This window comes from Phyllobates terribilis, unplaced genomic scaffold, assembly GCF_046119375.1.
Source record: "Phyllobates terribilis strain yellow unplaced genomic scaffold, ASM4611937v1 Scaffold_25__1_contigs__length_18738178, whole genome shotgun sequence".
Taxonomy (NCBI): domain Eukaryota; kingdom Metazoa; phylum Chordata; class Amphibia; order Anura; family Dendrobatidae; genus Phyllobates; species Phyllobates terribilis.
The window spans coordinates 6,839,058-6,864,076 of NW_027362785.1; the positions used below are offsets into that span (position 1 = coordinate 6,839,058).

The 25,019-nt window shown below is 51.1% G+C and overlaps 1 protein-coding gene across 1 annotated transcript in view; it reads right to left on the bottom strand.

The window, feature by feature from the left end:
* TBCD (tubulin folding cofactor D) overlaps nucleotides 1-25,019 on the bottom strand; it is a 232,762-nt gene that overhangs the window by 192,286 nt on the left and 15,457 nt on the right. Inside the window, exons 2-8 of the mRNA XM_073660419.1 lie at nucleotides 24,375-24,571; nucleotides 24,241-24,291; nucleotides 23,405-23,502; nucleotides 18,780-18,881; nucleotides 17,439-17,582; nucleotides 15,807-15,862; nucleotides 15,387-15,519 (exon numbers count right to left, since the gene is read on the bottom strand). Of these exons, the coding sequence (XP_073516520.1) occupies nucleotides 15,387-15,519; nucleotides 15,807-15,862; nucleotides 17,439-17,582; nucleotides 18,780-18,881; nucleotides 23,405-23,502; nucleotides 24,241-24,291; nucleotides 24,375-24,546 (756 nt within the window). The 5' untranslated portion in view covers nucleotides 24,547-24,571. The remainder of the gene's footprint in view (nucleotides 1-15,386; nucleotides 15,520-15,806; nucleotides 15,863-17,438; nucleotides 17,583-18,779; nucleotides 18,882-23,404; nucleotides 23,503-24,240; nucleotides 24,292-24,374; nucleotides 24,572-25,019) is intronic.

Sequence of the window (25,019 nt, forward strand, 5' to 3'; positions counted from 1 at the left end):
GCTCTGGAGTATAATACAGTATGTAACTCAGGATCAGTAATGTAATGTATGTATACAGTGACTGCACCAGCAGAATAGTGAGTGCAGCTCTGGAGTATAATACAGGATGTAACTCAGGATCAGTAATGTAATGTATGTACACAGTGATGACACCAGCAGAAAAGTGAGTGCAGCTCTGGAGTATAATGCAGGATGTAACTCAGGATCAGTAATGTAATGTATGTACACAGTGACTGCACCAACAGAATAGTGAGTGCAGCTCTGGAGTATAATACAAGAGGTAACTCAGGATCAGTAATGTAATGTATGTACACAGTGACTGCACCAGCAGAATAGTGAGTGCAGCTCTGGAGTATAATACAGGATGTAACTCAGGATCAGTAATGTAATGTATGTACACAGTGACTGCACCAGCAGAATAGTGAGTGCAGCTCTGGAGTATAATACAGGATGTAACTCAGGATCAGTAATGTAATGTATGTACACAGTGACTGCTCCAGCAGAATAGTGAGTGCAGCTCTGGAGTATAATACAGGATGTAACTCAGGATCAGTAATGTAATGTATGTACACAGTGACTGCACCAGCAGAATAGTGAGTGCAGCTCTGGAGTATAATGCAGAATGTAACTCACGATCAGTAATGTAATGTATGTACACAGTGACTGCACCAACAGAATAGTGAGTGCAGCTCTGGAGTATAATACAGGAGGTAACTCAGGATCAGTAATGTAATGTATGTACACAGTGACTCCACCAGCAGAATAGTGAGTGCAGCTCTGGAGTATAATACAGTATGTAACTCAGGATCAGTAATGTAATGTATGTATACAGTGACTGCACCAGCAGAATAGTGAGTGCAGCTCTGGAGTATAATACAGGATGTAACTCAGGATCAGTAATGTAATGTATGAACACAGTGATGACACCAGCAGAAAAGTGAGTGCAGCTCTGGAGTATAATGCAGGATGTAACTCAGGATCAGTAATGTAATGTATGTACACAGTGACTGCACCAACAGAATAGTGAGTGCAGCTCTGGAGTATAATACAAGAGGTAACTAAGGATCAGTAATGTAATGTATGTACACAGTGACTGCACCAGCAGAATAGTGAGTGCAGCTCTGGAGTATAATACAGGATGTAACTCAGTATCAGTAATGTAATGTATGTACACAGTGACTGCACCAGCAGAATAGTGAGTGCAGCTCTGGAGTATAATACAAGAGGTAACTAAGGATCAGTAATGTAATGCATGTACACAGTGACTGCACCAGCAGAATAGTGAGTGCAGCTCTGGAGTATAATACAGGAGGTAACTCAGGATCAGTAATGTAATGTATGTACACAGTGACTGCACCAGCAGAATAGTGAGTGCAGCTCTGGAGTATAATACAGGATGTAACTCAGTATCAGTAATGTAATGTATGGACACAGTGACTGCTCCAGCAGAATAGTGAGTGCAGCTCTGGAGTATAATACAGGATGTAACTCAGTATCAGTAATGTAATGTATGGACACAGTGACTGCACCAGCAGAATAGTGAGTGCAGCTCTGGAGTATAATACAGGATGTAACTCAGGATCAGTAATGTAATGTATGTACACAGTGACTGCACCAGCAGAATAGTGAGTGCAGCTCTGGAGTATAATACAGGAGGTAACTCAGGATCAGTAATGTAATGTATGTACACAGTGACTGCACCAGCAGAATAGTGAGTGCAGCTCTGGAGTATAATACAGGATGTAACTCAGGATCAGTAATGTAATGTATGTACACAGTGACTGCACCAGCAGAATAGTGAGTGCAGCTCTGGGGTATAATACAGGATGTAACTCAGGATCAGTAATGTAATGTATGTACACAGTGACTGCACCAGCAGAATAGTGAGTGCAGCTCTGGGGTATAATGCAGGGTGTAACTCAGGATCACTAATGTAATGTATGTACACAGTGACTGCACCAGCAGAATAGTGAGCGCAGCTCTGGAGTATAATACAGGAGGTAACTCAGGATCAGTAATGTAATGTATGTACACAGTCACTCCACCAGCAGAATAGTGAGTGCAGCTCTGGAGTATAATACAGGATGTAACTCAAGATCAGTAATGTAATGTATGTACACAGTGACTGCACCAGCAGAATAGTGAGTGCAGCTCTGGGGTATAATACAGGATGTAACTCAGGATCAGCAATGTAATGTATGTACACAGTGACTGCACCAGCAGAATAGTGAGTGCAGCTCTGGAGTATAATACAGGAGGTAACTCAGGATCAGTAATGTAATGTATGTACACAGTGACTGCACCAGCAGAATAGTGAGTGCAGCTCTGGAGTATAATACAGGATGTAACTCAGGATCAGTAATGTAATGTATGTACACAGTGACTGCACCAGCAGAATAGTGAGTGCAGCTCTGGAGTATAATACAGGATGTAAGTCAGGATCAGTAATGTAATGTATGTACACAGTGACTGCACCAGCAGAATAGTGAGTGCAGCTCTGGAGTATAATACAGGATGTAACTCAGGATCAGTAATGTAATGTATGTACACAGTGACTGCACCAGCAGAATAGTGAGCGCAGCTCTGGAGTATAATACAGGAGGTAACTCAGGATCAGTAATGTAATGTATGTACACAGTGACTCCACCAGCAGAATAGTGAGTGCAGCTCTGGAGTATAATACAGGAGGTAACTCAGGATCAGTAATGTAATGTATGTACACAGTGACTGCACCAGCAGAATAGTGAGTGCAGCTCTGGGGTATAATACAGGATGTAACTCAGGATCAGTAATGTAATGTATGTACACAGTGACTGCACCAGCAGAATAGTGAGTGCAGCTCTGGAGTATAATACAGGAGGTAACTCAGGATCAGTAATGTAATGTATGTACACAGTGACTGCACCAGCAGAATAGTGAGTGCAGCTCTGGAGTATAATACAGGATGTAACTCAGGATCAGTAATGTAATGTATGTGCACAGTGACTGCACCAGCAGAATAGTGAGTGCAGCTCTGGAGTATAATACAGGATGTAACTCAAGATCAGTAATGTAATGTATGTACACAGTGACTGCACCAGCAGAATAGTGAGTGCAGCTCTGGAGTATAATACAGGATGTAACTCAGGATCAGTAATGTAATGTATGTACACAGTGACGGCACCAGCAGAATAGTGAGTGCAGCTCTGGAGTATAATACAGGATGTAACTCAGGATCAGTAATGTAATGTATGTACACAGTGACGGCACCAGCAGAATAGTGAGTGCAGCTCTGGAGTATAATACAGGAGGTAACTCAGGATCAGTAATGTAATGTATGTACACAGTGACTGCACCAGTAGAATAGTGAGTGCAGCTCTGGAGTATAATACAGGAGGTAACTCAGGATCAGTGATGTAATGTATGTACACAGTGACTGCACCAGCAGAATAGTGAGTGCAGCTCTGGGGTATAATACAGGAGGTAACTCAGGATCAGTAATGTAATGTATGTACACAGTGACTGCACCAGCAGAATAGTGAGTGCAGCTCTGGAGTATAATACAGGATGTAACTCAGGATCAGTAATGTAATGTATGTACACAGTGACTGCACCAGCAGAATAGTGAGTGCAGCTCTGGAGTATAATACAGGATGTAACTCAGGATCAGTAATGTAATGTATGTACACAGAGACTGCACCAGCAGAATATTGAGTGCAGCTCTGCAGTATAATACAGGATGTAACTCAGGATCAGTAATGTAATGTATGTACACAGTGACTGCATCAGCAGAATAGTGAGTGCAGCTCTGGAGTATAATACAGGATGTAACTCAGGATCAGTAATGTATGTACACAGTGACTGCACCAGCAGAATAGTGAGTGCAGCTCTGGAGTATAATACAGGATGTAACTCAGGATCAGTAATGTAATGTATGTACACAGTGACTGCACCAGCAGAATAGTGAGTGCAGCTCTGGAGTATAATACAGGAGGTAACTCAGGATCAGTAATGTAATGTATGTACACAGTGACTGCACCAGCAGAATAGTGAGTGCAGCTCTGGAGTATAATACAGGAGGTAACTCAGGATCAGTAATGTAATGTATGTACACAGTGACTGCACCAGCAGAATAGTGAGTGCAGCTCTGGGGTATAATACAGCATGTAACTCAGGATCAGTAATGTAATGTAAGTACACAGTGACTGCACCAGCAGAATAGTGAGTGCAGCTCTGGAGTATAAAACAGGATGTAACTCAGGATCAGTAATGTAATGTATGTACACAGTGACTGCACCAGCAGAATAGTGAGTGCAGCTCTGGAGTATAATACAGGAGGTAACTCAGGATCAGTAATGTAATGTATATACACAGTGACTGCACCAGCAGAATAGTGAGTGCAGCTCTGGAGTATAATACAGGATGTATCTCAGGATCAGTAATGTAATGTATGTACGCAGTGACTGCACCAACAGATAGCGAGTGCAGCTCTGGAGTATAATACAGGATGTAACTCAGGATCAGTAATGTAATGTATATACACAGTGACTTCACCAGCAGAATAGTGAGTGCAGCTCTGGGGTATAATACAGGATGTAACTCAGGATCAGTAATGTAATGTATGTACACAGTGACTGCACCAGCAGAATAGTGAGTGCAGCTCTGGAGTATAATACAGGAGGTAACTCAGGATCAGTAATGTAATGTATGTACACAGTGACTGCACCAGCAGAACAGGGAGTGCAGCTCTGGAGTATAATACAGGATGTAACTCAGGATCAGTAATGTAATGTATGTACACAGTGACTGCACCAGCAGAATAGTGAGTGCAGCTCTGGGGTATAATACAGGATGTAACTCAGGATCAGTAATGTAATGTATGTACACAGTGACTGCACCAGCAGAATAGTGAGTGCAGCTCTGGAGTATAATACAGGGTGTAACTCAGGATCAGTAATGTAATGTATGTACACAGTGACTGCACCAGCAGAATAGTGAGTGCAGCTCTGGAGTATAATACAGGATGTAACTCAGGATCAGTAATGTAATGTATGTACACAGTGACTGCACCAGCAGAATAGTGAGTGCAGCTCTGGAGTATAATACAGGATGTAACTCAAGATCAGTAATGTAATGTATGTACACAGTGACTGCACCAGCAGAACAGGGAGTGCAGCTCTGGAGTATAATACAGGATGTAACTCAGGATCAGTAATGTAATGTATGTACACAGAGACTGCACCAGCAGAATATTGAGTGCAGCTCTGCAGTATAATACAGGATGTAACTCAGGATCAGTAATGTAATGTATGTACACAGTGACTGCATCAGCAGAATAGTGAGTGCAGCTCTGGAGTATAATACAGGATGTAACTCAGGATCAGTAATGTAATGTATGTACACAGTGACTGCACCAGCAGAATAGTGAGTGCAGCTCTGGAGTATAATACAGGATGTAACTCAGGATCAGTAATGTATGTACACAGTGACTGCACCAGCAGAATAGTGAGTGCAGCTCTGGAGTATAATACAGGATGTAACTCAGGATCAGTAATGTAATGTATGTACACAGTGACTGCACCAGCAGAATAGTGAGTGCAGCTCTGGAGTATAATACAGGAGGTAACTCAGGATCAGTAATGTAATGTATGTACACAGTGACTGCACCAGCAGAATAGTGAGTGCAGCTCTGGGGTATAATACAGCATGTAACTCAGGATCAGTAATGTAATGTAAGTACACAGTGACTGCACCAGCAGAATAGTGAGTGCAGCTCTGGAGTATAAAACAGGATGTAACTCAGGATCAGTAATGTAATGTATGTACACAGTGACTGCACCAGCAGAATAGTGAGTGCAGCTCTGGAGTATAATACAGGAGGTAACTCAGGATCAGTAATGTAATGTATATACACAGTGACTGCACCAGCAGAATAGTGAGTGCAGCTCTGGAGTATAATACAGGATGTATCTCAGGATCAGTAATGTAATGTATGTACGCAGTGACTGCACCAACAGATAGCGAGTGCAGCTCTGGAGTATAATACAGGATGTAACTCAGGATCAGTAATGTAATGTATATACACAGTGACTTCACCAGCAGAATAGTGAGTGCAGCTCTGGGGTATAATACAGGATGTAACTCAGGATCAGTAATGTAATGTATGTACACAGTGACTGCACCAGCAGAATAGTGAGTGCAGCTCTGGAGTATAATACAGGAGGTAACTCAGGATCAGTAATGTAATGTATGTACACAGTGACTGCACCAGCAGAACAGGGAGTGCAGCTCTGGAGTATAATACAGGATGTAACTCAGGATCAGTAATGTAATGTATGTACACAGTGACTGCACCAGCAGAATAGTGAGTGCAGCTCTGGGGTATAATACAGGATGTAACTCAGGATCAGTAATGTAATGTATGTACACAGTGACTGCACCAGCAGAATAGTGAGTGCAGCTCTGGAGTATAATACAGGGTGTAACTCAGGATCAGTAATGTAATGTATGTACACAGTGACTGCACCAGCAGAATAGTGAGTGCAGCTCTGGAGTATAATACAGGATGTAACTCAGGATCAGTAATGTAATGTATGTACACAGTGACTGCACCAGCAGAATAGTGAGTGCAGCTCTGGAGTATAATACAGGATGTAACTCAAGATCAGTAATGTAATGTATGTACACAGTGACTGCACCAGCAGAACAGGGAGTGCAGCTCTGGAGTATAATACAGGATGTAACTCAGGATCAGTAATGTAATGTATGTACACAGTGACTGCACCAGCAGAATAGTGAGTGCAGCTCTGGGGTATAATACAGGATGTAACTCAGGATCAGTAATGTAATGTATGTACACAGTGACTGCACCAGCAGAATAGTGAGTGCAGCTCTGGAGTATAATACAGGGTGTAACTCAGGATCAGTAATGTAATGTATGTACACAGTGACTGCACCAGCAGAATAGTGAGTGCAGCTCTGGAGTATAATACAGGATGTAACTCAGGATCAGTAATGTAATGTATGTACACAGTGACTGCACCAGCAGAATAGTGAGTGCAGCTCTGGGGTATAATACAGGATGTAACTCAAGATCAGTAATGTAATGTATGTACACAGTGACTCCACCAGCAGAATAGTGAGTGCAGCTCTGGAGTATAATACAGGAGGTAACTCAGGATCAGTAATGTAATGTATGTACACAGTGACTGCACCAGCAGAATAGTGACTGCAGCTCTGGAGTATAATGCAGAATGTAACTCAGGATCAGTAATGTAATGTATGGACACAGTGACTGCTCCAGCAGAATAGTGAGTGCAGCTCTGGAGTATAATACAGGATGTAACTCAGGATCAGTAATGTAATGTATGTACACAGTGACTGCACCAGCAGAATAGTGAGTGCAGCTCTGGAGTATAATGCAGAATGTAACTCCGGATCAGTAATGTAATATATGTACACAGTGACTGCACCAGCAGAATAGTGAGTGCAGCTCTGGAGTATAATACAGGAGGTAACTCAGGATCAGTAATGTAATGTATGTACACAGTGATGACACCAGCAGAAAAGTGAGTGCAGCTCTGGAGTATAATGCAGGATGTAACTCAGGATCAGTAATGTAATGTATGTACCGAGTGACTGCACCAGCAGAATAGTGAGTGCAGCTCTGGGGTATAATACAGGATGTAACTCAGGATCAGTAATGTAATGTATGTACACAGTGACTGCACCAGCAGAATAGTGAGTGCAGCTCTGGAGTATAATACAGGGTGTAACTCAGGATCAGTAATGTAATGTATGTACACAGTGACTGCACCAGCAGAATAGTGAGTGCAGCTCTGGAGTATAATACAGGATGTAACTCAGGATCAGTAATGTAATGTATGTACACAGTGACTGCACCAGCAGAATAGTGAGTGCAGCTCTGGGGTATAATACAGGATGTAACTCAAGATCAGTAATGTAATGTATGTACACAGTGACTCCACCAGCAGAATAGTGAGTGCAGCTCTGGAGTATAATACAGGAGGTAACTCAGGATCAGTAATGTAATGTATGTACACAGTGACTGCACCAGCAGAATAGTGAGTGCAGCTCTGGAGTATAATGCAGAATGTAACTCAGGATCAGTAATGTAATGTATGGACACAGTGACTGCTCCAGCAGAATAGTGAGTGCAGCTCTGGAGTATAATACAGGATGTAACTCAGGATCAGTAATGTAATGTATGTACACAGTGACTGCACCAGCAGAATAGTGACTGCAGCTCTGGAGTATAATACAGGAGGTAACTCAGGATCAGTAATGTAATGTATGTACACAGTGACTGCACCAGCAGAATAGTGACTGCAGCTCTGGAGTATAATGCAGAATGTAACTCAGGATCAGTAATGTAATGTATGGACACAGTGACTGCTCCAGCAGAATAGTGAGTGCAGCTCTGGAGTATAATACAGGATGTAACTCAGGATCAGTAATGTAATGTATGTACACAGTGACTGCACCAGCAGAATAGTGAGTGCAGCTCTGGAGTATAATGCAGAATGTAACTCCGGATCAGTAATGTAATATATGTACACAGTGACTGCACCAGCAGAATAGTGAGTGCAGCTCTGGAGTATAATACAGGAGGTAACTCAGGATCAGTAATGTAATGTATGTACACAGTGATGACACCAGCAGAAAAGTGAGTGCAGCTCTGGAGTATAATGCAGGATGTAACTCAGGATCAGTAATGTAATGTATGTACCGAGTGACTGCACCAGCAGAATAGTGAGTGCAGCTCTGGGGTATAATACAGGATGTAACTCAGGATCAGTAATGTAATGTATGTACACAGTGACTGCACCAGCAGAATAGTGAGTGCAGCTCTGGAGTATAATGCAGAATGTAACTCCGGATCAGTAATGTAATATATGTACACAGTGACTGCACCAGCAGAATAGTGAGTGCAGCTCTGGAGTATAATACAGGATGTAACTCAGGATCAGTAATGTAATGTATGTACACAGTGATGACACCAGCAGAAAAGTGAGTGCAGCTCTGGAGTATAATGCAGGATGTAACTCAGGATCAGTAATGTAATGTATGTACCGAGTGACTGCACCAGCAGAATAGTGAGTGCAGCTCTGGGGTATAATACAGGATGTAACTCAGGATCAGTAATGTAATGTATGTACACAGTGACTGCACCAGCAGAATAGTGAGTGCAGCTCTGGAGTATAATACAGGGTGTAACTCAGGATCAGTAATGTAATGTATGTACACAGTGACTGCACCAGCAGAATAGTGAGTGCAGCTCTGGAGTATAATACAGGATGTAACTCAGGATCAGTAATGTAATGTATGTACACAGTGACTGCACCAGCAGAATAGTGAGTGCAGCTCTGGGGTATAATACAGGATGTAACTCAGGATCAGTAATGTAATGTATGTACACAGTGACTGCACCAGCAGAATAGTGAGTGCAGCTCTGGAGTATAATACAGGAGGTAACTCAGGATCAGTAATGTAATGTATGTACACAGTGACTGCACCAGCAGAATAGTGAGTGCAGCTCTGGAGTATAATACAGGATGTAACTCAAGATCAGTAATGTAATGTATGTACACAGTGACTCCACCAGCAGAATAGTGAGTGCAGCTCTGGAGTATAATACAGGAGGTAACTCAGGATCAGTAATGTAATGTATGTACACAGTGACTGCACCAGCAGAATAGTGAGTGCAGCTCTGGAGTATAATGCAGAATGTAACTCAGGATCAGTAATGTAATGTATGGACACAGTGACTGCTCCAGCAGAATAGTGAGTGCAGCTCTGGAGTATAATACAGGATGTAACTCAGGATCAGTAATGTAATGTATGTACACAGTGACTGCACCAGCAGAATAGTGAGTGCAGCTCTGGAGTATAATGCAGAATGTAACCACCAGCAGAATAGTGAGTGCAGCTCTGGAGTATAATACAGGAGGTAACTCAGGATCAGTAATGTAATGTATGTACACAGTGATGACACCAGCAGAAAAGTGAGTGCAGCTCTGGAGTATAATGCAGGATGTAACTCAGGATCAGTAATGTAATGTATGTACACAGTGACTGCACCAACAGAATAGTGAGTGCAGCTCTGGAGTATAATACAGGATGTAACTCAGGATCAGTAATGTAATGTATGTACACAGTGACTGCACCAGCAGAATAGTGAGTGCAGCTCTGGAGTATAATACAGGAGGTAACTAAGGATCAGTAATGTAATGTATGGACACAGTGACTGCTCCAGCAGAATAGTGAGTGCAGCTCTGGAGTATAATGCAGGATGTAACTCAGGATCAGTAATGTAATGTATGGACACAGTGACTGCTCCAGCAGAATAGTGAGTGCAGCTCTGGAGTATAATGCAGGATGTAACTCAGGATCAGTAATGTAATGTATGTACACAGTGACTGCACCAGCAGAATAGTGAGTGCAGCTCTGGAGTATAATACAGGAGGTAACTAAGGATCAGTAATGTAATGTATGGACACAGTGACTGCTCCAGCAGAATAGTGAGTGCAGCTCTGGAGTATAATACAGGATGTAACTCAGGATCAGTAATGTAATGTATGTACACAGTGACTGCACCAGCAGAATAGTGAGTGCAGCTCTGGAGTATAATGCAGGAGGTAACTCAGGATCAGTAATGTAATGTATGTACACAGTGACTGCACCAGCAGAATAGTGAGTGCAGCTCTGGAGTATAATACAGGATGTAACTCAGGATCAGTAATGTAATGTATGTACACAGTGACTGCACCAGCAGAATAGTGAGTGCAGCTCTGGAGTATAATACAGGATGTAACTCAGGATCAGTAATGTAATGTATGTACACAGTGACTGCACCAGCAGAATAGTGAGTGCAGCTCTGGGGTATAATACAGGAGGTAACTCAGGATCAGTAATGTAATGTATGCACACAGTGACTGGACCAGCAGAATAGTGAGTGCAGCTCCGGGGTATAATCAGGCAGCACAGTAACGCTCCCTCATGCGGCTGTCGTTATTCGTGTACAAATGAGAAAGAAAAACGAAGTTCTAGAGAAACTAAACTGAACCCCGGGGGTCACATACTTTCTCTTCTGCCTCCACACCCCGGTCAGCTATGATGAGACTTGCGGCGACATCCAGGCAGTTCGCAGCCTCTGGGTCCTAGGTCCTGACTGTTTTTGCCGCCCGGAGCCTCGTCCGGCTTCACCGCTATTATCCAGAAGAACCTCAATGTCTGTTCACGTGACGACACTGAATACGGCCGTGTGTGAACGAGGACTCATCACCGAGCGGAGCTGATGGACGCGGCCGGTCCAGGCCATTACATCCACAGTTCTGAACCCGGCTGTTAACCGTTTACATGCTGCAATCAGTTTATAAAAGGAGAATGAATATATTTGATATCAGCACCTCCACTATAGGGGAGGCACACAATGCGGGGGGTCCTGGATGGCGGGGGGCCGGCTCCTCTCCCCGGTATGTAGGCCAGGGACGGCGCGGCTCCTAATTACCGTGAATTGTTTTTCCAGTTCCATCGCTGGAGGCGACCAGAAGATGATGGCATCCGTGTCACGTAAGAGGCGGGCGTTCCGAGGCCCGGGGGGCCCCTGACGTGCGACAGCGGGGGCACCTTCAGACCCCCACAGGTGGAGCGCACCTGTACGGCTGCCGCTGACAGGTGTATGGCTGCCGTACGAGTCCCGACAGGAAACTCTGAGCGAGGTGCGATACTGCGACGAACCCTCAGCTGTAAGAGGCATTTATTTGGACCCTCATCTGCCGACTAGGGGGGTCCTCAGATCTCACAGGAGACCTCACGCGGGAACGAATGAGACTTTCTGGATTACCGGGCGCCGGATTAGGAGACGGCAGGAGCCGCCCGCGCTGTAAGTCATGGCTGCGAGGCACGGCCCGGCCCGGCCCCGGTTTCAGTGTTACTTAAGCGGAGTATCGCTTCAGACTAATGAGCAGGTGACCGGGCGGCCAAACCCTAAAAGGAGGGATTATCGGATTATGGAAAGGTGACAGGACGGGAGCAGCAGGTCGCTGCGTGACGCAAGCCGGCGGCAGGGGAGGAAGGGGTTAATGCTGCCCTACAGGGTTAATGGACTCCAGGAAAGGGGTGGGGGGGGGTGAGGCTTCCAAATCTGAGGTCCTGATCACATTACATAAAGCTGAGGAAAGAGAGCGGCGCCATCTGGTGGAAGAAAGTCATAGTGCACGGATCTGTCTGCAGAAGAGCAGCGCCCTCTGGAGGGAGAACGTCATAGTGCACGGATCTGTCTGCAGAAGAGCAGCGCCCTCTGGAGGGAGAACGTCATAGTGCACGGATCTGTCTGCAGAAGAGCAGCAGCGCCCTCTGGAGGGAGAACGTCATAGTGCACGGATCTGTCTGCAGAAGAGCAGCGCCCTCTGGAGGGAGAACGTCATAGTGCACAGATCTGTCTGCAGAAGAGCAGCGCCCTCTGGAGGGAGAACGTCATAGTGCACGGATCTGTCTGCAGAAGAGCAGCGCCCTCTGGTGGGAGAACGTCATAGTGCACGGATCTGTCTCCAGAAGAGCAGCGCCACCTGGAGGGAGAACGTCATAGTGCACGGATCTGTCTGCAGAAGAGCAGCGCCCTCTGGAGGGAGAACGTCATAGTGCATGGATCTGTCTGCAGAAGAGCAGCAGCGCCCTCTGGAGGGAGAACGTCATAGTGCACGGATCTGTCTGCAGAAGAGCAGCGCCCTCTGGAGGGAGAACATCATAGTGCACGGATCTGTCTGCAGAAGAGCAGCGCCCTCTGGAGGGAGAACGTCATAGTGCACGGATCTGTCTGCAGAAGAGCAGCGCCCTCTGGAGGGAGAACGTCATAGTGCACGGATCTGTCTGCAGAAGAGCAGCGCCCTCTGGAGGGAGAACGTCATAGTGCACGGATCTGTCTGCAGAAGAGCAGCGCCCTCTGGAGGGAGAACGTCATAGTGCACGGATCTGTCTGCAGAAGAGCAGCGCCCTCTGGAGGGAGAACGTCATAGTGCACGGATCTGTCTGCAGAAGAGCAGCGCCCTCTGGAGGGAGAACGTCATAGTGCACGGATCTGTCTGCAGAAGAGCAGCGCCCTCTGGAGGGAGAACGTCATAGTGCACGGATCTGTCTGCAGAAGAGCAGCGCCCTCTGGAGGGAGAAAGTCATAGTGCACGGATCTGTCTGCAGAAGAGCAGCGCCCTCTGGAGGGAGAACGTCATAGTGCACGGATCTGTCTGCAGAAGAGCAGCGCCCTCTGGAGGGAGAACGTCATAGTGCACGGATCTGTCTGCATTAGAGCAGCGCCCTCTGGTGGGAGAACGTCATAGTGCATGGATCTGTCTGCAGAAGAGCAGCGCCCTCTGGTGGGAGAACGTCATAGTGCACGGATCTGTCTCCAGAAGAGCAGCGCCACCTGGAGGGAGAACGTCATAGTGCACGGATCTGTCTGCAGAAGAGCAGCGCCCTCTGGAGGGAGAACGTCATAGTGCATGGATCTGTCTGCAGAAGAGCAGCAGCGCCCTCTGGAGGGAGAACGTCATAGTGCACGGATCTGTCTGCAGAAGAGCAGCGCCCTCTGGAGGGAGAACATCATAGTGCACGGATCTGTCTGCAGAAGAGCAGCGCCCTCTGGAGGGAGAACGTCATAGTGCACGGATCTGTCTGCAGAAGAGCAGCGCCCTCTGGAGGGAGAACGTCATAGTGCACGGATCTGTCTGCAGAAGAGCAGCAGCGCCCTCTGGAGGGAGAACGTCATAGTGCATGGATCTGTCTGCAGAAGAGCAGCGCCCTCTGGAGGGAGAACGTCATAGTGCATGGATCTGTCTGCAGAAGAGCAGCAGCGCCCTCTGGAGGGAGAACGTCATAGTGCATGGATCTGTCTGCAGAAGAGCAGCGCCCTCTGGAGGGAGAACGTCATAGTGCACGGATCTGTCTGCAGAAGAGCAGCGCCCTCTGGAGGGAGAACGTCATAGTGCACGCATCTGTCTGCAGAATTACAGCAGCGCCCTCTGGAGGGAGAACGTCATAGTGCACGGATCTGTCTGCAGAAGAGCAGCGCCCTCTGGAGGGAGAACGTCATAGTGCACGCATCTGTCTGCAGAATTACAGCAGCGCCATCTGGAGGGAGAACGTCATAGTGCACGGATCTGTCTCCAGAAGAGCAGCGCCCTCTGGAGGGAGAACGTCATAGTGCACGGATCTGTCTGCAGAAGAGCAGCAGCGCCCTCTGGAGGGAGAACGTCATAGTGCACGGATCTGTCTGCAGAAGAGCAGCGCCCTCTGGAGGGAGAACGTCATAGTGCACGGATCTGTCTGCAGAAGAGCAGCGCCCTCTGGAGGGAGAACGTCATAGTGCACGGATCTGTCTGCAGAAGAGCAGCAGCGCCCTCTGGAGGGAGAACGTCATAGTGCACGGATCTGTCTGCAGAATTACAGCAGCGCCCTCTGGAGGGAGAACGTCATAGTGCACGGATCTGTCTGCAGAAGAGCAGCGCCCTCTGGAGGGAGAACGTCATAGTGCACGGATCTGTCTGCAGAAGAGCAGCGCCCTCTGGAGGGAGAACGTCATAGTGCACGGATCTGTCTGCAGAAGAGCAGCGCCCTCTGGAGGGAGAACGTCATAGTGCACGGATCTGTCTGCAGAAGAGCAGCGCCCTCTGGAGGGAGAACGTCATAGTGCACGGATCTGTCTGCAGAAGAGCAGCAGCGCCCTCTGGAGGGAGAACGTCATAGTGCATGGATCTGTCTACAGAATTACAGCAGCGCCCTCTGGAGGGAGAACGTCATAGTGCACGGATCTGTCTGCAGAATTACAGCAGCGCCCTCTGGAGGGAGAACGTCATAATGCACGGATCTGTCTGCTGAATTACAGCAGCGCCCTCTGGAGGGAGAACGTCATAGTGCACGGATCTGTCTGCAGAAGAGCAGCGCCCTCTGGAGGGAGAACGTCATAGTGCACAGATCTGTCTGCAGAAGAGCAGCGCCCTCTGGAGGGAGAACGTCATAGTGCACGGATCTGTCTGCTGAATTACAGCAGCGCCCTCTGGAGGGAGAACGTCATAGTGCACGGATCTGTCTGCAGAAGAGCAGCGCCCTCTGGAGGGAGAACGTCATAGTGCACAGATCTGTCTGCAGAAGAGCAGCGCCCTCTGGAGGGAGAACGTCATAATGCACGGATCTGTCTGCTGAATTACAGCAGCGCCCTCTGGAGGGAGAACGTCATAGTGCACGGATCTGTCTGCAGAAGAGCAGCGCCCTCTGGTGGGAGAACGTCATAGTGCACGGATCTGTCTGCAGAATTACAGCAGCGCCCTCTGGTGGAAGAACAATCTGCAGATCGGAGCCCACACTGGGAGTTATAGTCCGGGGGGGGCACTCACCAGGGCCTGCAGGATCCCGTCCATGGCGATGGTCCCCTCGATGGTCAGGTAGGAAGCTTTGGATAACGTAGCGAGAGACCAGTCTAAGAAGTCGGCCATCCTCTTCTGCTTCACGTCTGGGCGGGTGATAAACCTGCGGGACATAACGACGGGTGAGAGAACAGCAATAATGAGGGGTCCCGGGGGGCCGGATGTGCACAGTATACAGAGCCGAGTAACTGTAGCGCCATCCACCGTGTAGTGGCCATTCTCGGTACTCCAGGTCACATCACATTTACTTCAGTAGCAAATGAGTTGCAGTACCAAGAACGGCCACTACACAGTGCACAGAGCTGACTGGTGACCCCTGAGAGCCCCCCGATACTGAGGACAAATCCTGGGGTCATTACAGGGAACCGGTCCCTGAGCGTCCAAACTTACGTAGAGACCAGCACGGCCGCGGCGTCCCGAGACTTGTCACTGACCAGCAGGTAGGACTGCAAGAGAAAGGGACGGTCAGCGAGCGCGCGGTGAGGGCAGGCGAGGGGCCGCCGGCGAGCGCGCGCGGTGAGGGCAGGCGAGGGGCCGCCGGCGAGCGCGCGCGGTGAGGGCAGGCGAGGGGCCGCCGGCGAGCGCGCGCGGTGAGGGCAGGCGAGGGGCCGCCGGCGAGCGCGCGCGGTGAGGGCAGGCGAGGGGCCGCCGGCGAGCGCGCGCGGTGAGGGCAGGCGAGGGGCCGCCGGCGAGCGCGCGCGGTGAGGGCAGGCGAGGGGCCGCCGGCGAGCGCGCGCGGTGAGGGCAGGCGAGGGGCCGCCGGCGAGCGCGCGCGGTGAGGGCAGGCGAGGGGCCGCCGGCGAGCGCGCGCGGTGAGGGCAGGCGAGGGGCCGCCGGCGAGCGCGCGGTGAGGGCAGGCGAGGGGCCGCCGGCGAGCGCGCGGTGAGGGCAGGCGAGGGGCCGCCGGCGAGCGCGCGGTGAGGGCAGGCGAGGGGCCGCAGGCGAGCGCGCGGTGAGGGCAGGCGAGGGGCCGCCGGCGAGCGCGCGGTGAGGGCAGGCGAGGGGCCGCCGGCGAGCGCGCGGTGAGGGCAGGCGAGGGGCCGCCGGCGAGCGCGCGGTGAGGGCAGGCGAGGGGCCGCCGGCGAGCGCGCGGTGAGGGCAGGCGAGGGGCCGCCGGCGAGCGCGCGGTGAGGGCAGGCGAGGGGCCGCCGGCGAGCGCGCGGTGAGGGCAGGCGAGGGGCCGCCGGCGAGCGCGCGGTGAGGGCAGGCGAGGGGCCGCCGGCGAGCGCTCGGTGAGGGCAGGCGAGGGGCCGCCGGCGAGCGAGCGGTGAGGGCAGACGAGGGGCCGCAGGCGAGCGCGCGGTGAGAGCAGGCGAGGGGCCGCAGGCGAGCGCGCGGTGAGGGCAGGCGAGGGGCCGCCGGCGAGCGCTCGGTGAGGGCAGGCGAGGGGCCGCAGGCGAGCGAGCGTTGAGGGCAGACGAGGGGCCGCAGGCGAGCGAGCGGTGAGGGCAGGCGAGGGGCCGCCGGCGAGCGAGCGGTGAGGGCAGACGAGGGGCCGCAGGCGAGCGCGCGGTGAGGGCAGACGAGGGGCCGACGGCGAGCGCGCGGTGAGGGCAGACGAGGGGCCGACGGCGAGCGCGCGGTGAGGGCAGACGAGGGGCCGTCGGCGAGCGCGCGGTGAGGGCAGACGAGGGGCCGGCGGCGAGCGAGCGGTGAGGGCAGACGAGGGGCCGCAGGCGAGCGCGCGGTGAGGGCAGGCGAGGGGCCGCCGGCGAGCGCTCGGTGAGGGCAGGCGAGGGGCCGCAGGCGAGCGAGCGGTGAGGGCAGACGAGGGGCCGCAGGCGAGCGAGCGGTGAGGGCAGGCGAGGGGCCGCCGGCGAGCGAGCGGTGAGGGCAGACGAGGGGCCGCAGGCGAGCGCGCGGTGAGGGCAGACGAGGGGCCGACGGCGAGCGCGCGGTGAGGGCAGACGAGGGGCCGTCGGCGAGCGCGTGGTGAGGGCAGACGAGGGGCCGTCGGCGAGCGCGTGGTGAGGGCAGACGAGGGGCCGTCAGCGAGTAGACAGGAGACGGTGAAGCACAGACCTGAGCGACCTCCAGGATGTGATCCATAGTAGATCGCCGGATCCCGCCCTCAGCACTGAGGTTTCCATCCAGACGAGAGAGATCAAAGGGTATGAGACACGTCATAGACAGCCAGAGCAGCAGCGTGTACCGAGACTCCCAGCTCTGAGGGCGAACACAGGGTGAGAGCGTGACCAGGAATAGGGGCGTCACCCCGCACCCCCAGCGTCATTATACGTCCCGCACTCCCCCCCAAGCGTCACTACGGGTCCCGCACTCCCCCCCAAGCGTCACTACGGGTCCCGCACTCCCCCCCAAGCGTCACTACGGGTCCCGCACTCCCCCCCAAGCGTCACTACGGGTCCCGCACTCCCCCCCAAGCGTCACTACGGGTCCCGCACTCCCCCCCAAGCGTCACTACGGGTCCCGCACTCCCCCCCAAGCGTCACTACGGGTCCCGCACTCCCCCCCAAGCGTCACTACGGGTCCCGCACTCCCCCCCAAGCGTCACTACGGGTCCCGCACTCCCCCCCAAGCGTCACTACGGGTCCCGCACTCCCCCCCAAGCGTCACTACGGGTCCCGCACTCCCCCCCAAGCGTCACTACGGGTCCCGCACTCCCCCCCAAGCGTCACTACGGGTCCCGCACTCCCCCCCAAGCGTCACTACGGGTCCCGCACTCCCCCCCAAGCGTCACTACGGGTCCCGCACTCCCCCCCAAGCGTCACTACGGGTCCCGCACTCCCCCCCAAGCGTCACTACGGGTCCCGCACTCCCCCCCAAGCGTCACTACGGGTCCCGCACTCCCCCCCAAGCGTCACTACGGGTCCCGCACTCCCCCCCAAGCGTCACTACGGGTCCCGCACTCCCCCCCAAGCGTCACTACGGGTCCCGCACTCCCCCCCAAGCGTCACTACGGGTCCCGCACTCCCCCCCAAGCGTCACTACGGGTCCCGCACTCCCCCCCAAGCGTCACTACGGGTCCCGCACTCCCCCCCAAGCGTCACTACGGGTCCCGCACTCCCCCCCAAGCGTCACTACGGGTCCCGCACTCCCCCCCAAGCGTCACTACGGGTCCCGCACTCCCCCCCAAGCGTCACTACGGGTCCCGCACTCCCCCCCAAGCGTCACTACGGGTCCCGCACTCCCCCCCAAGCGTCACTACGGGTCCCGCACTCCCCCCCAAGCGTCACTACGGGTCCCGCACTCCCCCCCAAGCGTCACTACGGGTCCCGCACTCCCCCCAAGCGTCGACACGGGTCCCGCACTCCCCCAGCATAGGATGAGGGAGGTCTTGGTTCCTGTACGCCTCATACAGATTACGGGGCACCTCTCGCCCCGGTGGCGGCTCTGCTCACTCACCTCGTGGTCCGCCGGGTTCTGCACTGAGATCATCTCCAGCACCGGATGGACGTCCACCACCTCATGGGGGAAGAGGCGCAGGAAGATCTTATACCCCCGGACCTGGCGGGACACACGCCGTCACTACAGCGGCACCAATAATCATATACACCATCGTCAGGGGATTCTGGGACCCTGCGCTCGCGATTCATATTCGTGTAGTCACCACCAGAGGGAGCTAACGGCATGGAGATCACAAGCAGAGAGCTCCCCCTAGTGGTGACTGCAGGCAGGCCTAAAATGCAGCTTAAAGCGAACCTGTCACTAACGTTTGTATTATTTATATTAAAAGCTGATGTAATATTATTAACAATTTCACATCAATCTCCTAAGCAAAGTTTCTACCAAACCTGAGAAAGACCCCTCTGCACGGCCGGAGCCCCTAAGTCAGATCGGACCTCCAGGGGAACCCCACACTGCCTGCATTGCTGACGGCTCTGCTCCATGTCTGTGAGCTGCTGCCTCCTCCCCTGACCTCACACAGGTACAGGGAGCAGGAGGGGGAAAAAAGTACCACTCCAGGACCTTGAAATGCTTCTTACAAAGCCACTCCTTCGTTGTCCTGGCGGTGTGCTTGGGATCATTGTCATGCTGGAAGACCCAGCCACGTTTCATCTTCAATGCCCTTGCTGATGGAAGGAGGTTTGCACTCAAAATCTCACGATACATGGCCCCATTCATTCTTTCATGTACATGGATCAGTCGTCCTGGTCCCTTGGCAGAGAAACAGCCCCAAAGCATGATGTTGCCTCCCTCACGCTTCACTGTAGGTATGGTGTTCTTTGGATGAAACTCAGCATTCTTTCTTCTCCAAACACTACGAGTTTCAAACAGTTCTACTTTGCTCTCATCTGACCATATGACATTCTCCCAATACTCTTCTGCATCATCCAAATGCTCTGAGATGGGCCCGGACATGTAATGGCTTAAGCAGGAGGACACGTCTGGCACTGCAGGATCCGAGTCTCTGGCAGGGTAGTGTGTTACTGATGGTAGCCTGTGTAACGTTGGTCCCAGCTCTCTGCAGGTCATTCACTAGGTCCTCCCCCCGTGTGGTTCTGGGATTTTTACTCACCGTTCTTGAGATCATTTTGACCCCACGAGGTGAGATCTTGTGTGGAGCCCCCGATCGAGGGAGATTATCAGTGGTTCTTGTATGTCTTCCATTATCTAATGATTGCTCCTACAGTTGATTTCTTCACACCAAGCTGCTTGCCTATGGCAGATTCAGTCTTCCCAGCCTGGTGCGGGGCTACAATGCTGTTTCTGGTGTCCTTCGACAGCTCTTTGGTCTTCACCATAGTGGAGTTTGGAGTTTATTGCAGTGGCCAAAAAAACGTCATTCCGTTTTTTTTTCGAGTTACACATTTACTGATTGGATTAATCTAAGAGAGATTGACAGCGGGATTTAACATGTTAACAGCTGCTGTCGGCTGCTAGAGGCAGATGATGAAGAATTCAGCCATCATCTGCAGGGAAAGATGCAGGCTCTGCTTACAAGCATGCGTCAAAGTTCCGATTTTGGAGATACCACTTATTCATGTCAGAAGCACTCACCATATACAGTTTTAGCCCTCTCGCTGTGCCGACCAGGGTGTCGACTGACTGCTGTGTCGATGATGAGCAATCAGCACTGGACTGGCACAGAGATTCCTCAGGGAATCCCTCCACAAGCAAAGCACTGAGAAATTGGCGCAGAAGTCAGTTTGCACCTATACTGCATATGCTGAGCAATGCTCAGCCCTTATTACACTGATCAGCACTGGACTGGTAGAGAGATTCCCTCAGGGAATCCCTCCACCAGCAAAGCACTGAGAAATTAGCACAGAAGTCAGTTTGCACCTATACTGCATATGCTGAGCAATGCTCAGCCCTTATTACACTGATCAGCACTGGACTGGCACAGAGATTCCTCAGGGAATCCCTCCACAAGCAAAGCACTGAGAAATTGGCGCAGAAGTCAGTTTGCACCTATACTGCATATGCTGAGCAATGCTCAGCCCTTATTACACTGATCAGCACTGGACTGGTAGAGAGATTCCCTCAGGAAATCCCTCCACAAGCAAAGCACTGAGAAAATAGCACAGAAGTCAGTTTGCACCTATACTGCATATGCTGAGCAATGCTCAGCCCTTATTACACTGATCAGCACTGGACTGGTAGAGAGATTCCCTCAGGGAATCCCTCCACAAGCAAAGCACTGAGAAATTAGCACAGCAGTCAGTTTGCACCTATACTGCATATGCTGAGCAATGCTCAGCCCTTATTACACTGATCAGCACTGGACTGGTAGAGAGATTCCCTCAGGGAATCCCTCCACAAGCAAAGCACTGAGAAATTGGCGCAGAAGTCAAGTCAGTTTGCACCTATACTGCATATGCTGAGCAATGCTCAGCCCTTGGTTGGTTGACGGATTCCCTCTATCAGTCCGGCACTGAGTGCTCATCAGTATTGCTGCAGTCAATGCATAAGGCTGGAATCAAACAAGCATATAGCAACCAATGTTAGAGCATTGAGTGTGAAATGCTAATGACACTTGGCTCCAGCTCTGCTGCTAGCATGAGCCAAGTGTCCGTGTCCTGTGCTCCGGGAGAATGTGCATGAGAATCACAGTACAGGTGTGGAGGAGACTGAGAAAGTAATTTCTCCATCTCTTCCATTGCCTGTCTCAGCGTATATCGGGATGACGTCCAAGTGTGCAGTCCAATGTTTCACAAGCACCCATAGACTTGTTTGGTGCGTGTGAACCGAGTCACGCTGCGATTGTTCTCTCGTGCCAAAATGGCATGAAAAAAATGGCAGATCTGAGCTGCTCCATGGAGTAACACTGGTCCGAGTGCTATGTGATGTTTTATCGCATAACCCGCAGCTGTGTTATACGGCAGTGTGACCCGGCCTTAGTCAGACTCTAGGCCCATGGACTGGAAAAGCTTATGCCGTGCAGTAGACACCATTTATTCCTGTCGGTAGTGCTCAGCATGTACAGTACAGTGCCAGCCAGGGCGCCGACCAACCGAATCCCTCTACAAGTCCAGCACTGAGTAGTCAGTGTGCGTCCTGACCGGAGTTAGGCTATGTGCACACGATATGGTTTTCATGCGTTTCAGCGATGTTTTTTTGACCTCCTGCAGCAGCATGTATACTGACAGGGGGTGATTTTACACCCCTGGCAGTATACATTGCTGTCTTCTACAGCAGTGACATCAGTGATTACCCTACAGGGCAGTGGGAAAAGCGAGGCTAAGCGCCAGATTAGGCGCATCTTATGTATGCACAATTTCTGGGACTGCTGAGGGGTGATTGTAATAGCCGCGAAGGGGGCTAGTATTCATGGCTCCTTCCCTGGCTATTAATATCAGCCCGCAGCTGTCTAGTTTAGCCTTTGCTGGTTAGATTTTATAGGGGGACCCCATGTCAATTTTTTCTGGGGTCCCCCTGTAATCTAGCCAGTAAAGGCTAAACAAACAGCTTTGAGCTGATATTAATAGCCAGGGAACAATGTTGGCTAATGGCCCCTTCCCCGGCTATTAATATCAGCCCCCAGCAGTCAGCTTCCCCTCTGCTGGTTATAAAAAAAATGAGACGGGAGCCCACGCCATTCTTTTAAAAAAAAAAATTTAGGCTCTGTGCCCACGATCCAGACGTAGCAGCGCTTTGGACGAGAATTCTTTCTGTGTCCAAAACGTTGCATTCTATTGAATGCAGGTAAATCCACAAGTGTTCACTGAACCATGCGGATTTACCGCATTCAATACTTTCTAGTGATCAAATTTCTGTTGCACAGACTAGCGACTCTGCAAGAGAATTTGACATGCTTCGGTCCTGAAAGACGCGCCGCATGTCACTGTCCACGGGTGATCCTCAGCCTCTGATGCACGCATAGTGGACATGGGGTTTCTAGAGATCCCATCCACTATGCTGCAACATCTGGACGCTGCAGGTTTGACGCTGTATATACACGCAGCGTCAAACCTGCAGCGGCTCTTGATCGGGGCGACGTACCCAAACTCATCAGTTGTGTCCAAAGTGCTGCTGAGTGCTGATCGGGGGATGTAGTGGCTAAGGAACCAGCGGTGAAATGTTAATTATGGCCAGGGAAAATGTTTGCAAATGGCACCTTCCCAGACTAAAAATACCGGCTCACAGCAGCTGCATAAATTACATGAACAGAAACGCTAATGAAGAATAGGGGAATGGGACTAGCTGACACCCAGCTCTTTTGTTTGGTGATGTCAAGGTGTCAGACCAAACCTAATTAAAGTAAAGTAAAAGAGTTAAATAAAACACACAGACACAGAGCAAACACTTTATTTAAAATACAACAGACGCATTCTTTAATCATTTAAATAAACCAATATACTCACCCCAGTTCTGACGGAAATCCAAGAGCTTAAGCAATGTCCCACCAAATAACTTTATTTAGCTCCAAAAACGCATCAAAAAACACATGTAAAAAAGAGTCTCCTTACTATGATATACGCTAATATATGTGCAGGTGATACGTCCTCTTTAAGGCACAGCGGAGGGTTTACAGCTTTGCATCATCAAAACACCCTGAAAAAACCATTGTGCACGTCACAAGTTACCTTAGAAATGATATAAAGGAACTTAAAGGCCAGATGTAGGAGGACGGGCGGGGAGCTGCGGTCTCGCACCACGTCCAGCAGCAGATCCAGCATCCACTCTGCAAGAGAAGAGAGAACGGGGGTCAGTGCACACTACTCTGCTGCCCCCTGGTGGTGAGCTCTGGAGGAGCAGCAGTCAGTGCACATTACTCTGCTGCCCCCTGGTGGTGAGCTCTGGAGGAGCAGCAGTCAGTGCACACTACTCTGCTGCCCCCCCGGTGGTGAGCTCTGGAGGAGCAGCTGTCAGTGCACACTACTCTGCTGCCCCCCCGGTGGTGAGCTCTGGAGGTGCAGCTGTCAGTGCACACTACTCTGCTGCCCCCCCGGTGGTGAGCTCTGGAGGTGCAGCAGTCAGTGCACACTACTCTGCTGCCCCCCGGTGGTGAGCTTTGGAGGTGCAGCAGTCAGTGCACACTACTCTGCTGCCCCCCGGTAGTGAGCTCTGGAGGTGCAGCAGTCAGTGCACACTACTCTACTGCCCCCCGGTAGTGAGCTCTGGAGGTGCAGCAGTCAGTGCACACTACTCTACTGCCCCCCGGTGGTGAGCTCTGGAGGTGCAGCAGTCAGTGCACACTACTCTGCTGCCCCCCGGTGGTGAGCTCTGGAGGAGCAGCTGTCAGTGCACACTACTCAGCTGCCCCCCCAGTGGTGAGCTCTGGAGGAGCAGCTGTCAGTGCACACTACTCTGCTGCCCCCCCGGTGGTGAGCTCTGGAGGAGCAGCTGTCCATGCACACGACTCTGCTGCCCCCTGGGGGTGAGCTCTGCACACAGCGATTAATGAGAAGGCTGCACTTACGCAGATGCGGGTCCAAGAGGTGCGGCTGCTCCTGGTAGGCATCCATTATCACTGCAAAATAACAGGAAAGTGCAGAATTAGCGCCACATCTGTCCGCTGTCTACCTGCTGATGGTTTCCGCACAGGCCGCTCACCTATGAACCTCTGTGTGCAGACCTCCCTGCTGACGAGCTCCTCACACATGTCCCGCAGGCTGAGGATCAGATCTCGGGTCTCCACGCTCTCAGAGAATGACTCCAGGATGTAGGCGCAGGACATGGTCTCCGGCCCCCCGTCATAATCTCGCTCCGAACCGTCAGCGGCCATAATGGTAGGAGAGGAGGAAGGAGGCCTGGAAGAGGAGAGGAGGATAAGGGAGACCACCAGGCAGGATAAGGGAGGGTGGAGGGAGCGACTACTCACTACTTAGGAATCGGAAAGCGAGCAGTGAGCGTATGGCGTCACACCTCCGGATTCCAATGGATGGAATATGTATATACGTCCCCTGTACGCTCACTGTCAGCTTTATGATAGCCCAATTATTATTATTATTATTCGCTGCCACCACCGTACAGATTTGAAATATAATACAGGCCTGGGCGGACGCCTGCGTTCTGGTAGCGTATATGGCTTTGGGGGAGGGAAAGATTACAGAACAAAAGAAACAACTATTAAATTTTATATTATGTTATGAAAAATATACAAGATGTTACAAAAGGAGACATTACAATACAGAATATACAGTTACACAAAAATAATAAGGATTAAAGAAGAGACTTAATAAACGATCGCTGAGACGA